This window comes from Rutidosis leptorrhynchoides, unplaced genomic scaffold, assembly GCF_046630445.1.
Source record: "Rutidosis leptorrhynchoides isolate AG116_Rl617_1_P2 unplaced genomic scaffold, CSIRO_AGI_Rlap_v1 contig335, whole genome shotgun sequence".
NCBI classification, from domain to species: Eukaryota; Viridiplantae; Streptophyta; class Magnoliopsida; order Asterales; family Asteraceae; genus Rutidosis; species Rutidosis leptorrhynchoides.
This window is the reverse complement of record NW_027266575.1, coordinates 737-18,611: the sequence shown is the minus strand read 5'-3', so window position 1 is coordinate 18,611 and position 17,875 is coordinate 737. Positions and strand designations below refer to the sequence as shown.

General features: G+C 33.7%; 2 protein-coding genes across 2 annotated transcripts; both read right to left on the bottom strand.

The window, feature by feature from the left end:
* Positions 1–633: 633 nt before the first annotated feature.
* Positions 634–1,695, bottom strand: LOC139882987 (probable flavin-containing monooxygenase 1). Its single transcript, XM_071867227.1, has 3 exons — positions 1,590–1,695; positions 1,099–1,498; positions 634–976 (listed from the first exon to the last, which is right to left on the bottom strand). The coding sequence occupies exons 1-3, from the start codon at positions 1,693–1,695 to the stop codon at positions 634–636; spliced, it is 849 nt and encodes a 282-aa protein (XP_071723328.1).
* Positions 1,696–8,584: 6,889 nt separating this feature from the next.
* Positions 8,585–10,602, bottom strand: LOC139882986 (probable flavin-containing monooxygenase 1). Its single transcript, XM_071867226.1, has 5 exons — positions 10,165–10,602; positions 9,823–10,060; positions 9,541–9,716; positions 9,050–9,411; positions 8,585–8,927 (listed from the first exon to the last, which is right to left on the bottom strand). Exons 1-5 carry the CDS (start codon positions 10,600–10,602, stop codon positions 8,585–8,587), a joined length of 1,557 nt encoding a protein of 518 aa, XP_071723327.1.
* Between the last annotated feature and the right edge of the window lie 7,273 nt (positions 10,603–17,875).

The window sequence follows — 17,875 nt, the reverse complement described above, 5'->3', positions numbered from 1 at the left end:
AGCAAAAGCTCTCTATCAATTCATTGATCCTTCATCCTTCTCCTTTATCAAGTTTTCTAAAATTTAGTCCCTAACTTTATTCATTGGGGCTTTCACGTCCCTATAAACATTTCCTCCAATTGTGTCATTTTCACCACTCTCGACTTTTATCGTCTTAGTGGCGTCTAGTTTCTCCTCCTGATTTATGAGGCGATCATAATTAGTATTTTTCATCAACAAGCCTGCCACTGCCAGCTTGTCAACGTCTTCAGTCTTCTTCAATTTCTTCTTTCTCTCGAGCATTCTCCTCCTTATTCTGGTCACTGTGCTTTCACAATTTCAAGGTTTATAATGGTAACAGAAGAATTGAAATCAACAATTTTCTCATTAGAATATAAGCTAGTATTTAATTTGAGGTGAAAATATGTTCAATTAATGAATGATTATCTTATACATGCCAATTGCCATCAATACTAAGGCATTTTTAAATAGAAGTAATAATAGTGATTCGACATAGAAATTTAACTTACAATAGGACTTCTCTAGTAGTCTTAGGAAATTAAATTATATACTCGAAACATTGAATGACAAAAGGAGGGAAACGGTTTAGAGTAAATTCCTTCCCTTTTAATTAAAAAATGGAGAAGATTAACTTCACAGAGTAGCATAATCCGTGGGGCCATAGGACTGGAATATGTCGGCAAATAATCCCTTCTTTCTGTTAGGGTTCCAACCCATGTCCTTGCACAACACATCATTGTAAAATATGTGAAGCAACATGAAGCAAGATCTTGTGTATAAGTTTCCAACATGTTTCTTCATGAATTCATCCCACTTTGTTGTCTCCTCTTCCATATCTCTGATGCTAGGTGGCTTGAACTTTCCATCAAGAAGCTCGGTAACCCATCGAGTTTGCATCTCTGTGGTGTACATAGCTCCTACACTTTGTAAGAATCCGACTACTGCCAATTGTGGGATTTTAGGATGGATGCATCCTCTGGAAAAAGGAGTAAAAGGCATATTTTATTACATTTTTCTTGAAATACTATTAAATAATAAGTTTCTCTTAAGTTTGATCATTAATCAAGACAAGTTTATAATATTTGAAAAAGTTCTAACCTGTACAGGGGCACGGAACCTGTAGAGGATCCAACCATTAGGTCTTGAAACGTTTTTGACGCAAATGTTTTTTTGAGCTTAATATCACCCCTAAAACCAGTTGCACAGATGACTAAATCTGCATTCACGAGAGCATCTTCATCAGAATCAAGGATTAGACCTTCTTCACAAAAACTGAGAGTTTGTGATTTCTTCAACTTGATGCTGCCCTCTTCAACTCTGTCGTAAAATTGCTCTGGAAGAACGCCAGCGGAGCAAGTAAAAAGCTCGTCAAGAAAACTGTGGTTAGGTACCATTCCATACTTGGCCATTGGAATCTTTCTCTTGATATCGCTTTCAATTATTCTTGAAACTGCCATTTTCTGCCATAGAGATATATAACCAATTACAAAATCATTCACTGAAAAATCAAACACTAGAGTTTAATAAACTGTTACATGTAGTAAAAATCTTGGAATAACATATATATAAGTATTGATGAAGCTAATTACCATTAGCAGCAGAGCATTCCATGGCAATGTCAAGTGCCGATTTATGGAACCCGACAACGGCAACCCTTCTGTTTTTGACAAATTTTGCTGCTGTTTCATTATCCATGGCCGAGTAATCCTTGGAATGAATTACTTTACCATGAAAAGCTGAGGGACCTTTATTTACCGTGTGTAAAAGGCGGCTATTCGAGAGATAATGGACCTAAATGTAACACTATTTAATCTTACAAGCACGTGCTTAATTTTTTGTTTGGTTATTACTAATAAACTGATCAATAAAAAAGTAATTTAATTATAAGAATGTGCTGACATTTATTATTACCCGAATTTATATTAAAAAATTCCATCAACCTGGAATGGATCGGCTTCCTTCCCCAATGCGTTGACGTACGTTTGAACAAGAACAAGTCGACGATCGCGGGTTTGTTTCGATTTGAACAAGAACATATATGTGGGCGATCAGTTTGGAAAACGTTTGCCTTTTAATTATTGAGTAATGATGATGCATGTATTATAACTTTTAGTCTATTTTGAAGAGAGTAAATTTTATTTGTTGAGTGGACTGGACATTATATATTGAAATATTAATATATATAGTCTCTTCCTACTTAATGTATTTGGATAAGTGGACCAACACTCGGCATACGTTTTGTAATATCGTTTTTCAGATTTTCGTATCGAGATTTATATATCGTATATAATCGTAGGATACGAGACTCATTTTTAAAATAGATCGATTGGAAAATTGATTAGTTCGAAACTGTTTGGACCAGGAAACTCTGATTTCATCAACTTGATCCAGCGATGGCCTATACTAGCTAGTTTGTTTAGTTAAACCTTGAATTGGCAAAATAAATATCGTCTGTCTAACCGATACTTTATCATTTTCGTGGTTAGTACCGTATATACTACCTATGAGCATATGACTATGTTTCAGTAACCTTCCTATGACTATGTCTACGAGCATACCTTATTAACTCAAAAAATATATATGAGCATGACCCATGCTGCCATGCATAGATATATTTTATAAATAATTATTACATATTTTAAACACACTCTTAAAAAATGAAAGCTTACGTGATCAATATTGACTTGACTTTGAAGACATAGTCAACTTATCATTTCCTAATGAGAAGCGATCTCTATTTAAACAGAATTATATTTTGAAATTATATATTGCATCCAAATCAATTCAAACGCAGTAACATCTTCATATCTAATTAACAAAGAAAATAAAATCATTCACAATTCTTCTTGTATGTATACATAAGCTAATTAATTATCTCTCTTTGATATTCATCAAAAAAGAATGGAGAAGTATAGCATTGCCGGTTTGGATAGATCAATAAAAAATCCCTGTTATTCATTAAAAAAAAAAAAAACAAGAATGGAGAAGAGAGTGGCCATAATTGGAGCTGGAATCAGTGGCCTAACTGCCTGCAAACACATTCTTGCAAAGGGTTTTATCCCTGTCATTTTCGAGTCGCGATGTGGCTTAGGAGGAGTCTGGTCGAAGACGATCAAGAGCACAAAGCTTAAATCTCCAAAATCATATTACCAGTTCTCCGATTTACCCTAGACCGATCGGTCCAATCCTTTTTATAACCAATTGTTAAAAATCGATTTTATTGTTAAAAGACTAAACTGTTCGTTCAAGTTTAAAGTATTTACAAAAATGTTAATAAATTCTTTCGATCAATTAAAAAGTCAAAGGTTAAATTGTCTTTTCACGGTATAAAAATCGGTTCGTCCGGTTTATCTCGATTCAATTCGGTTTGATTCAATCTGATTGAAACGGTTTGATTTTAAATCATCCACATCTACGTTAAAAGTCATTTATACCCTTCTATTTTTAAAAGATTCACAAAATTTCCAACGCGTCAGATTTAAGTCAAAGGCTATCCTGGTTATTTAATAAAAACCCGAACCTATTTTATTTTTCGAACCTAATAAAATAATTTCTACTGGACCCGAACCTATCAAATTTGTACAGTAAGTTAAATATATTATTTTAAACAAAATATCAAAACTTCAGAATTTTTAGAGATCGGATTTAATTTATTTTAATTTCTGAGTTAATTAAGGTTTTAAGAAATGATTCAAATATAACTAAGTGTTTTTAAAATTATTTAAAATAATATTTCAGTTTGGAAAATTATGTAAAGATGTCAGAATATTATTTTCAATTATTTGAGATATTATGTAAATTTTTATAATATTTTTCTATTATATAAATATTTAATTAAATAATTAAATTAAAGAAGTGATTTTAAAATAAATACTAAAATAGAATAAATTGGATTAATATTTAACTTTAAACTCAGAGTTACTACGACGAGTGTGACGCGTAGGATTTAATTCGAGTAAATTTTCCGTTAAGCGTTAGTACATGTGAAATTAATAATCAATATTCGATAGGTCGTTAAATTACCCGCTAAACGGACGGAACGAGTCGAGGAGCACAATAAGGTGAGTGTTACTTTCATTTTATCTATGAATATTTGTTGATATTTTATGAAATATATATACTAATATGCCATATAAATGATTTCTGATTATCACACTGTTTTACGACTTATTTAAATGTATGGCATACATATGTATTATAATTTAAAGACTGGAGAGAACCTTCACAAACCCTAAAAGCAAAGTTTCCTTTGCTTCTTAACAATTTAAAAGCAAGTTTTTTCTTTACGATAAATGATGAATTTAAAAGCAAGTTTTTGCTTTATTATACATACTATATAAAAGACGAACCCAAAGAACAAATGTTTTATTAATGATGGGATTCAGTCGACTTTGTGGCGACCCAATCCGTAACGAGTGCTAGGTCCTTGAGACCCCTTGCTTTGGTCTGATCAGATGGTACGACTCCCCTAGTTATCTAGCTGGAGTTTATTTTGCGCCATTTGCTGACGGGCTGACGGTAAATTAGGATGCTACAGTAGGTCGCTCCTGTTGTTAGTCATCCCGACGTTTTCACTGATGGGGTTACCCTTTCCGAAAAACCTATGTTCCTTCTCTTCAGGTTGAGTTGGTAATTTCTGAACGAAGAGCTAGCGGCATTCAGCATTGTACGATAGCGGATAAGGTGGGCTCCGCGGCATTAGGACTCTTTCTCATTATTTTATAATTATCGTGTTATTTTAAATGATATGTATTATATTTTCCGCAAAGACTTAATTTGTATAATTATATTTGTGATCGACTGAGTATTATGTTTTGAATAATGGATAATCGGAATAAAGTTAAGTTAACGAACGTATAGTAGGCATCGCTTCTGATCGGTCAGGCGGTCGGGAGCGGGGCCCACAGACCCATTAAGCCCTAGCCTGAAATTTGGCCAGGCATGTTTAATATGTCCGATTCAGCTTGTTCGAACTTATTCGAATTGTCCTTCTCACATGCGTTTTGTATTTTGACGAGTGCAAACCTAGAGATAATGTGGTAAGATAAATGTTGAGTTATCTATGAGTGACAATGTCAATGATATCATTTTTCTTCGGGTACACTCAAAGTCAGAGAATCCTTTTAGGAATCATCTACCTTTTGGCTATAAATACCGGCCAAACCCTTCATAATTTTCTACACCAAAAAATTAGGATTTTATACTAGTAAGTTGTTGCATCCATTCTGTCCGCGTCTTCATAGTCTAGACAGTTTAGATATCCTAAGTTTCACTTGAACTACGATTCAATTTTATGCTAATTATCTTAGTTCGTCCGGTTGTATCCTAGGAAACTTTACGCCATCTAACCGAAGAAAAGTACGGGGCGTAGTTCGTCTTAAGGAAAGCGATCCAATCGCACCTCCGAAAAGTTTCCGTCTCACTGTCCGATAAAGCTCTTTATTCGATTTATTCATATATACTTCTTTATTTCGATTAATACATGTTCATGTTGTCGATTCAATAATAATTATATATCAATGTGATTAGTAAAATTCAGCAGAGTACATTTGTAATAAATTTCCTCATTGTGTTTATATTATTACAATTTCGCTTAATATTTCTAACACCTTGCTCTATCCAAACAGTTTCCAACAAATAGATAGACCAATTAAAAATACTTAGCGGTGAGTTGTCAATGGCTCATTCTACAGAAAAAATAAATATGGACAGCTACAATATATCCAAAAAATAAGTTTTTTAATGGTGGTAGAGATTTTCCAAATGATTCTTGCTCTAAAAATAGCAGCAGCTGGTAACTATAAGAAATCGGACCGGAGCTCTCAAAGATGGTGAAGCAAAAGCCATGTTGAAATAGAGGCTAATACGGAAAAGATTGATACAGTAAAACAATGCAAAACCAGAAAACACCAATATTAGGACTAAAACCTTGTAATAGAACCGATATAGATCATATTCATGTTTTTGATTTGATTTTAATGCTGTAAACTAATCTAATAAAAGATATTAAGTGTTTTTTATCTTAAGAAACTAATTTTGGTGATGGCAGATTTAAGTTTTCTCAAGAACACTACTGATGCTGCCGATATAAGACAGTTTAAAAGAAATTAAAAATGGAGCTTTTATGATTTTTTCAATATTTCGGCTCAACGGTTTATGAGATGCAAAAGTGCTTATATAATGCACCATTTGCAAACCCTACTAAGTATTACAGCTGTATTTCCTATTTACTAAAACCAGAAAAGCAAAGAATAAAAGAAATGAAAATGACATCTACAATAGTTGCCAAAATTGCATAACTGTCGAAATTTTTCTTGCTCACCACTTATTCTTCTGCAATTTTAAACTCTTGGTGAAATAGTAAAAATGTAAATGAAGATCATTTTACTGCAACAATTTTAAACTCTGTGAGCTCTCATCGTCCAATCATGATACAAACACCTTACAATGACTCTATGTGAGCTTTCTGAATGAAAATCCCCAAAAAAAGTGAGCCATAACAGAAACTCCCAAATTTCAGTGGCCACATGTGAAGACTCGGCAACTTCAACATACGCTTTATTCATTACTAGTTATCAGCTAAAATTGACTTAATTAACTAAGAGATTCAGAGCGCCAATTTGAAGCTAAATGGACCATGGAATCGATCGATTTCATCAAGTAGAGCGAGAGATAGAAAATATCTAAATTCGCAGAATTGAACAGTAGAACCGTAAACAAATTGAGGATTTGTATTCTAATGAAGTATAGGTTAATTGAGCGCCATAGATGGATAGGTCGCCTCACGATCATTTCCATAGGTCGTTTGAGTTCCGCCGATGACGGTAGCTCCGGCTAGCTTGTTTTGTTCAATTCTGACCGAGTCCCCAACGTTTGAACCAGTTATAGCGAGGTCCCTCACTTCCTTTCTGTTGCAGTTTCATCCAAACCTGTAAAATAGCCTTCAACGATCTCATTAAGAAATCGTTAAGCTGTTTTAAAGTGTGTTGGAGGACATATTAGCCAAAGACTTATTTTTCTTCAGTACTAATTTTGACATCTTCAAACCGTTTTGTATTCACTTCATTCAATCCACAATCATTCACACACTTTACCAATGCATCAACAAGAGTTTTTACACAATTTTGACTCGAACAAACTTTGATAGATTGTTTTTCTCTTTTCTCAAGATTTGCTTCATCTTTACCTTGTTACTCCCTCCATTTCACAATAGTTGATGTTTTGGATTTTAATGGCATGTGCAATTATTTGATATAATGGAGGTATTTTTTACAATGAAAATATTTCCTAAACTATACATGATGTTTTGCTCAATTTGGAGAAGTTTGAGAAACTTTTTTTTCATAAAAATACCCTTCATGCACTTGATTAATTACACATGCCGGTAAAATCCAAAGCATCAATTATTGTGAAATGGAGGTAGTAGTTATCTTCTCTCGCAAGAAAAATGGACTTTCAATCATCTCTTGCAAGCCACGGTTCCTGAAACAAGTAAAACCTACAGTAACTTGAACAAATATTGACAATTTCTCGATGGAGTCCATTCCAGTAGCCGGAATATTTTTCGGTTTCTAGAATCTGACACAACTAATTCAAGGCGGCCCTTGACAACTGATTTTCTTCATTCACGAGGTCTTTAAATCGCCAAAAAAAATATGTTTAAGTCGAGATAACCAGTGATAGCTAAACATTAAGGCATAAGTGAATTTTTATTTTCTTCAAAGCTAATATCACAATGTGGCAAGAATGTCACCGAATTGACTCCTCTGTTATCATCGCAATACCTAATAGAAGCGTTGAGTCGACTCTATTAACTAAAACAACCAATATGTAGTAACCGAAACCCCAATTTTCATGAACAAGTACCATTTGACAAACTAAATTGATATAATACGGTTTAGCAATAATTTTACGGAGTTTCTGTTGTAGATACAACATCTCTGACTTTGTGAGCAAAAGCTCTCTATCAATTCATTGATCCTTCATCCTTCTCCTTTATCAAGTTTTCTAAAATTTAGTCCCTAACTTTATTCATTGGGGCTTTCACGTCCCTATAAACATTTCCTCCAATTGTGTCATTTTCACCACTCTCGACTTTTATCGTCTTAATGGCGTCTAGTTTCTCTTCCTGATTTATGAGGCGATCATAATTAGTATTTTTCATCAACAAGCCTGCCACTGCCAGCTTGTCAACGTTTTCAGTCTTCTTCAATTTCTTCTTTCTCTCGAGCATTCTCCTCCTTATTCTGGTCACTGTGCTTTCACAATTTCAAGGTTTATAATGGTAACAGAAGAATTGAAATCAACAATTTTCTCATTAGAATATAAGCTAGTATTTAATTTGAGGTGAAAATATGTTCAATTAATGAATGATTATCTTATACATGCCAATTGCCATCAATACTAAGGCATTTTTAAATAGAAGTAATAATAGTGATTCGACATGGAAATTTAACTTATAATAGGACTTCTCTAGTAGTCTTAGGAAATTAAATTATATACTCGGAACATTGAATGACAAAAGGAGGGAAACGGTTTAGAGTAAATTCCTTCCCTTTTAATTAAAAAATGGAGAAGATTAACTTCACGGAGTAGCATAATCCGTGGGGCCATAGGACTGGAATATGTCGGCAAATAATCCCTTCTTTCTGTTAGGGTTCCAACCCATGTCCTTGCACAACACATCATTGTAAAATATGTGAAGCAACATGAAGCAAGATCTTGTGTAGAAGTTTCCAACATGTTTCTTCATGAATTCATCCCACTTTGTTGTCTCCTCTTCCATATCTCTGATGCTAGGTGGCTTGAACTTTCCATCAAGAAGCTCGGTAACCCATCGAATTTGCATCTCTGTGGTGTACATAGCTCCTACACTTTGTAAGAATCCGACTACTGCCAATTGTGGGATTTTAGGATGGATGCATCCTCTGGAAAAAAGAGTAAAAGGCATATTTTATTACATTTTTCTAGAAATACTATTAAATAATAAGTTTCTCTTAAGTTTGATCACTAGTCAAGACAAGTTTATAATATTTGAAAAAGTTCTAACCTGTAGAGGGGCACGGAACCTGTAGAGGATCCAACCATTAGGTCTTGAAACGTTTTTGACGCAAATGTTTCTTTGAGCTTAATATCACCCCTAAAACCAGTTGCAAAGATGACTAAATCTGCATTCACGAGAGCATCTTCATCAGAATCAAGGATTAGACCTTCTTCACAAAAACTGAGAGTTTGTGATTTCTTCAACTTGATGCTGCCCTCTTCAACTCTGTCGTAAAATTGCTCTGGAAGAACGCCAGCGGAGCAAGTAAAAAGCTCGTCAAGAAAACTGTGTTTAGGTACCATTCCATACTTGGCCATTGGAATCTTTCTCTTGATATCGCTTTCAATTATTCTTGAAACTGCCATTTTCTGCCATAGAGATATATAACCAATTACTGAGCTTGGCAAGTCATCAATTCTTTTAAGAGATTATAATATTAGAAGATTCTAAAAGGTTAAACTCTAATAAAATTTAGGAGAACTATTGAGTAGAATTACCGCAGGATAGAGAAGTGTTGCCAAAATGCTTGCTAGGAATCCTTCACCAGGTTTGTGAAAAACCAACTCCGAAAAGCGATTCATTAAAATAGACTGAAGATGTATTCCATAAGCGTAGTGATCAATTGTGTGCCAGTGTTCTTTCTTGTATATAACTGTGCAAGGATATTCTACCCCTACAAAATCATTCATTGAAAAATCAAACACTAGAGTTTAATAAACTGTTACATGTAGTAAAAATCTTGGAATAACATATATATAAGTATTGATGAAGCTAATTACCATTAGCAGCAGAGCATTCCATGGCAATGTCAAGTGCCGATTTATGGAACCCGACAACGGCAACCCTTCTGTCTTTGACAAATTTTGCTGCTGTTTCATTATCCATGGCCGAGTAATCCTTGGAATGAATTACTTTACCATGAAAAGCAGAAGGACCTTTGTTTGGAGGAAACTGTGGAATATTTGGCACGTCACTGAACATCCCCGAGCAAACTACCACAAAATTGACTTGATAAATCTGCATCAAATACATTCAATTCAATGTAGATTAATTATTAATCATTAGTATTCTTTTTCGGAAGATTAAATGTTACGAAGTTATTTATAAGGAAATTTTCATACCTCGGTCAATAGGGTTGTGGTGTCTTCCACCATGATGTTCCACTTCCCTTTATTGCTAAATGCCTCTCCTATTCCGCCCCATAGGCTCCAAGCCTGCATCTCTTCATCGGAGGAACCTTCGAAATCAAGAGAAACGACTCTTGTGTTAAACTTGATGTGCTTAAGAAGGCCGAAATGTTGGGCGTAGGATTCCACATATTCTAGGACTTGTTGTTGTGTAGGATAATCAGTTTTGACTGAATCAGGCCATGGGAAATCCGAGAACTGATAATATGATTTTGGAGATTGAAGCTTTGTGCTTTTGATAGTCTTCGACCAGACTCCTCCTATACCACTTCGCAACTCGAAAACGACAGGGATAAAACCCTTTGCAAGAATGTGTTTGCATGCAATGAGACCACTGATTCCAGCTCCAATAACGGCTACTCTCTTCTCCATATCGTACAATTGTTAAGGATTAGTAATAATTAGTGAGCTTAATATAATAAACGAACTTTTAAAGGGGTTCTTTTTTTTTTTTTTCTTCTTGTTAAGAAAGATTTTCGTGTATGATGTTAACAGGCATTAGAAGCTGTTGAACTGATTTTGGATGCCCTCATTCGGAATAATTTCTCTTTAAATAGGGAGTCTCGGGAAATGATTTGTGGACTCTATGTACATATTATATTATTATTAGTAATTGTTATTAATTTCAGTCAAGTCAAATGGTATAATTGATCAATGATGTACGCCTTTGTATTTTTAAAGAGGGTGTGTACAATGTGTAGTCATTAAACTATTCGGAAATGTACATGTACACTAGTTTAATTTGTATGAGGAATGCATGCACATGGTTACATAATTAAAGTCTATATACCATATCCTTCCTTCATGCAGCTCTTGCTATATATATATAATTTGCAATGGAAATTTGTTTTTGATCAAGGAATGAAATTTTTTTTTACCCTTCAAAAAAGAAAAAAAATTACGTAATATGAAGGAAAGCTAGTTGATCATTTAGCATATAAGTTAGGGGATAATATTATATTATACATTCAGTTTTATTAAATGTGTGTAAAAGGCGGCTATTCGAGAGATAACACGATTATTGGACCTAAATGTAACACTATTTAATCTTACAAGCACGTGCTTAATTTTTTGTTTGGTTATTACTAATAAACTGATCAATAAAAAAATAATTTACATTTATTATTACCCGAATTTATATTAAAAAATTCCATCAACCTGGAATGGATCGGCTTCCTTCCCCAATGCGTTGACGTACGTTTGAACAAGAACAAGTCGACGATCGCGGGTTTGTTTCGATTTGAACAAGAACATATATGTGGGCGATCAGTTTGGAAAACGTTTGCCTTTTAATTATTGAGTAATGATGATGCATGTATTATAACTTTTAGTCTATTTTGAAGAGAGTAAATTTTATTTGTTGAGTGGACTGGACATTATATATTGAAATATTAATATATATAGTCTCTTCCTACTTAATGTATTTGGATAAGTGGACCAACACTCGGCATACGTTTTGTAATATCGTTTTTCAGATTTTCGTATCGAGATTTATATATCGTATATAATCGTAGGATACGAGACTCATTTTTAAAATAGATCGATTGGAAAATTGATTAGTTCGAAACTGTTTGGACCAGGAAACTCTGATTTCATCAACTTGATCCAGCGATGGCCTATACTAGCTAGTTTGTTTAGTTAAACCTTGAATTGGCAAAATAAATATCGTTTGTCTAACCGATACTTTATCATTTTCGTGGTTAGTACCGTATATACTACCTATGAGCATATGACTATGTTTCAGTAACCTTCCTATGACTATGTCTACGAGCGTACCTTATTAACTCAAAAAATATATATGAGCATGACCCATGCTGCCATGCATAGATATATTTTATAAATAATTATTACATATTTTAAACACACTCTTAAAAAATGAAAGCTTACGTGATCAATATTGACTTGACTTTGAAGACACAGTCAACTTATCATTTCCTAATGAGAAGCGATCTCTATTTAAACAGAATTATATTTTGAAGTTATATATTGCATCCGAATCAATTCAAACGCAGTAACATCTTCATATCTAATTAACAAAGAAAATAAAATCATTCACAATTCTTCTTGTATGTATACATAAGCTAATTAATTATCTCTCTTTGATATTCATCAAAAAAGAATGGAGAAGTATAGCATTGCCGGTTTGGATTGATCAATAAAAAATCCCTGTTATTCATTAAAAAAAAAAAAAACAAGAATGGAGAAGAGAGTAGCCATAATTGGAGCTGGAATCAGTGGCCTAACTGCCTGCAAACACATTCTTGCAAAGGGTTTTATCCCTGTCATTTTCGAGTCGCGATGTGGCTTAGGAGGAGTCTGGTCGAAGACGATCAAGAGCACAAAGCTTCAATTTCCAAAATCATATTACCAGTTCTCCGATTTACCCTGGACCGATCGGTCCAATCCTTTTTATAACCAATTGTTAAAAATCGATTTTATTGTTAAAAGACTAAACTGTTCTTTCAAGTTTAAAGTATTTATAAAAATGTTAACATAATTCTTTTGATCAATTAAAAAGTCAAAGGTTAAATTGTCTTTTCACAGTATAAAAATCGGTTCCTCCGGTTTATCTCGATTCAATTCGGTTTGATTCAATCTGATTGAAACGGTTTGATTTTAAATCATCCACACCTACGTTAAAAGTCATTTATGCCCTTCTGTTTTTAAAAGATTCACAAAATTTCCAACGTGTCAGATTTAAGTCAAAGGCTATCCGGGTTATTTCATAAAAACTCGAACCTATTTTATTTTCCGAACCTAATAAAATCATTTCTACTGGACCCGAACCTATCAAATTTGTGCAGTAAGTTAAATATATTATTTTAAACAAAATATCAAAACTTCAGAATTTTTTAGAGATCGGATTTAATTTATTTTAATTTCTGAGTTAATTAAGGTTTTAAAGTCTTATGGAGGAGTGCTAGAATCGAAGAGGAGACGTGGGAGACTGAGCGAGATATGAAAGCGAAATACCCACACCTTTTCTCCGATCCCGAGTAGTGTAATTTTCGAGGACGAAAATTCTTAAGGAGGGGAGAAATTGTAACGACCCAATTTTACTAGTGTTTCTACGTTGAATTTAAATTCGATTTTTACGTTAAATAAAAATTTCTTCTACGACAAGTAACGTTCTAACGTTTTCCGCTAGATTTCGATTTAGACGAATGATAATAGTAACAAATTCAATAGATGTTTTCTACATTAGGAATTTCTACAAGAAAGTTTAACACAAGTCCGATTATACATCTTGATCACTTATTTTACAATACCATATTACAACAATTTATAAGAGACTTCCTATATACAAATACTACATTTTCCTACAATTAATACTACCTACCAATTACAAGAGAACCTACACTAAATCACCTACATATTTTATTTTCTCAACCGGCAGCTTTACAACCAAGTCAAGACAGCCTCCTAAGATCTTCCATGATAGCTGTATTCTTAGACAAAAACAGCCCTCCCTTTGACAAATTTCCTGCACAAATCAACCCAAGTCAAGAAAGTATTTTCCTACACATGGTGGCCTACAATATTGGACATGCATTACATAAAACAACCAACATCTCACCCAAGTTAAAACATGTTACCCCTCTGCACAAATTCATTCTGCCCACAAGAACTTTACAATTTCAACTCTCAACAGGATACCTCAAATCAACTCCAAAATGTCAACAAGCCTACTGTTATTTTTCTAAGCCTACCAGTTCTCTATCATGTTATAAACAACACCACAGACTCACTCACGCAGCAAACACAGAATCATCATAAATCTTCATCACAGAATCATAAACACAGAAACAAAACAGAACAACCAAAAATAATTTTCCAGAAACAAAAAAACATAGCTCAGTTAAGTTCCTTACCTTTCACTGACCACGTCCATCATCGCCGACGATCTAGCAGCCGACCGGAATCCTTTTTATAACCAATTGGTAAAAATCGATTTTATTGTTAAAAGACTAAATTGTTCTTTCAAGTTTAAAGTATTTATAAAAATGTTAACATAATTCATTCGTTCAATTAAAAAGTCAAAGGTTAAATTGTCTTTTCACAGTATAAAAATCGGTTCGTCCGGTTTATCTCGATTCAATTCGGTTTGATTCAATCGGATTGAAACGGTTTGATTTTAAATCATCCACACCTACGTTAAAAGTCATTTATACCCTTCTGTTTTTAAAAGATTCACAAAATTTCCAACGCGTCAGATTTAAGTCAAAGGCTATCCTGGTTATTTAATAAAAACCCGAACCTATTTTATTTTCCGAACCTAATAAAATCATTTCTACTGGACCCGAACCTATCAAATTTGTACAGTAAGTTAAATATATTATTTTAAACAAAATATCAAAACTTCAGAATTTTTAGAGATCGGATTTAATTTATTTTAATTTCTGAGTTAATTAAGGTTTTAAGAAATGATTCAAATATAACTAAGTGTTTTTAAAATTATTTAAAATAATATTTCAGTTTGGAAAATTATGTAAAGATGTCAGAATATTATTTTCAATTATTTGAGATATTATGTAAATTTTTATAATATTTTTCTATTATATAAATATTTAATTAAATAATTAAATTAAAGAAGTGATTTTAAAGTAAATACTAAAATAGAATAAATTGGATTAATATTTAACTTTAAACTCAGAGTTACTACGACGAGTGTGACGCGTAGGATTTAATTCGAGTAAATTTTCCGTTAAGCGTTAGTACATGTGAAATTAATAATCGATATTCGATAGGTCGTTAAATTACCCGCTAAACGGACGGAACGAGTCGAGGAGCACAATAAGGTGAGTGTTACTTTCATTTTATCTATGAATATTTGTTGATAATTTATGAAATATATATACTAATATGCCATATAAATGATTTCTGATTATCACACTGTTTTACGACTTATTTAAATGTTTGGCATACATATGTATTATAATTTAAAGACTTGAGAGAACCTTCACAAACCGTAAAAGCAAAGTTTCCTTTGCTTCTTAACAATTTAAAAGCAAGTTTTTGCTTTACGATAAACGATGAATTTAAAAGCAAGTTTTTGCTTTATTATACATACTATATAAAATACGAACCCAAAGAACAAATGTTTTATTAATGATGGGATTCGGTCGACTTTGTGGCGACCCAATCCGTAACGAGTGCTAGGTCCTTGAGACCCCTTGCTTTGGTCTGATCAGATGGTACGACTCCCCTAGTTATCTAGCTGGAGTTTATTTTGCGCCATTTGCTGACGGGCTGACGGTAAATTAGGATGCTACAGTAGGTCGCTCCTGTTGTTAGTCATCCCGACGTTTTCACTGATGGGGTTACCCTTTCCGAAAAACCTATGTTCCTTCTCTTCAGGTTGAGTTGGTAATTTCTGAACGAAGAGCTAGCGGCATTCAGCATTGTACGATAGCGGATAAGGTGGGCTCCGCGGCATTAGGACTCTTTCTCATTATTTTATAATTATCGTGTTATTTTAAATGATATGTATTATATTTTCCGTAAAGACTTAATTTGTATAATTATATTTGTGATCGACTGAGTATTATGTTTTGAATAATGGATAATCGGAATAAAGTTAAGTTAACGAACGTATAGTAGGCATCGCTTCTAATCGGTCAAGCGGTCGGGAGCGGGGCCCACAGGCCCATTAAGCCCTAGCCTGAAATTTGGCCAGGCATGTTTAATATGTCCGATTCAGCTTGTTCGAACTTATTCGAATTGTCCTTCTCACATGCGTTTTGTATTTTGACGAGTGCAAACCTAGAGATAATGTGGTAAGATAAATGTTGAGTTATCTATGAGTGACAATGTCAATGATATCATTTTTCTTCGGGTACACTCAAAGTCAGAGAATCCTTTTAGGAATCATCTACCTTTTGGCTATAAATACCGGCCAAACCCTTCATAATTTTCTACACCAAAAAATTAGGATTTTATACTAGTAAGTTGTTGCATCCATTCTGTCCGCGTCTTCATAGTCTAGACAGTTTAGATATCCTAAGTTTCACTTGAACTACGATTCAATTTTATGCTAATTATCTTAGTTCGTCCGGTTGTATCCTAGGAAACTTTACGCCATCTAACCGAAGAAAAGTACGGGGCGTAGTTCGTCTTAAGGAAAGCGATCCAATCGCACCTCCGAAAAGTTTCCGTCTCACTGTCCGATAAAGCTCTTTATTCGATTTATTCATATATACTTCTTTATTTCGATTAATACATGTTCATGTTGTCGATTCAATAATAATTATATATCAATGTGATTAGTAAAATTCAGCAGAGTACATTTGTAATAAATTTCCTCATTGTGTTTATATTATTACAATTTCGCTTAATATTTCTAACACCTTGCTCTATCCAAACAATTTCCAACAAATAGATAGACCAGTTAAAAATACTTAGCAGTAAGTTGCCAATGGCTCATTCTACAGAAAAAACAAATATGGACAGCTACAATATATCCAAGAAATAAGTTTTTTAATGGTGGTAGAGATTCTCCAAATGATTCTTGCTCTAAAAATAGCAGCAGCTGGTAACTATAAGAAATCGGACCGGAGCTCTCAAAGATGGTGAAGCAAAAGCCATGTTGAAATAGAGGCTAATACGGAAAAGATTGATACAGTAAAACAATGCAGAACCAGAAAACACCAATATCAGGACTAAAACCTTGTAATAGAACCGATATAGATCATATTCATGTTTTTGATTTGATTTTAATGCTGTAAACTAATCTAATAAAAGATATTAAGTGTTTTTTATCTTAAGAAACTAATTTTGGTGATGGCAGATTTAAGTTTTCTCAAGAACACTACTGATGCTGCCGATATAAGACAGTTTAAAAGAAATTAAAAATGGAGCTTTTATGATTTTTTCAATATTTCGGCTCAACGGTTTATGAGATGCAAAAGTGCTTATATAATGCACCATTTGCAAACCCTACTAAGTATTACAGCTGTATTTCCTATTTACTAAAACCAGAAAAGCAAAGAATAAAAGAAATGAAAATGACATCTACAATAGTTGCCAAAATTGCATAACTGTCGAAATTTTTCTTGCTCACCACTTATTCTTCTGCAATTTTAAACTCTTGGTGAAATAGTAAAAATGTAAATGAAGATCATTTTACTGCAACAATTTTAAACTCTGTGAGCTCTCATCGTCCAATCATGATACAAACACCTTACAATGACTCTATGTGAGCTTTCTGAATGAAAATCCCCAAAAAAAGTGAGCCATAACAGAAACTCCCAAATTTCAGTGGCCACATGTGAAGAATCGGCAACTTCAACATACGCTTTATTCATTACTAGTTATCAGCTAAAATTGACTTAATTAACTAAGAGATTCAGAGCGCCAATTTGAAGCTAAATGGACCATGGAATCGATCGATTTCATCAAGTAGAGCGAGAGATAGAAAATATCTAAATTCGCAGAATTGAACAGTAGAACCCTAAACGAATTGAGGATTTGTATTCTAATGAAGTATAGGTTAATTGAGCGCCATAGATGGATAGGTCGCCTCACGATCATTTCCATAGGTCGTTTGAGTTCCGCCGATGACGGTAGCTCCGGCTAGCTTGTTTTGTTCAATTCTGACCGAGTCCCCAACGTTTGAACCAGTTATAGCGAGGTCCCTCACTTCCTT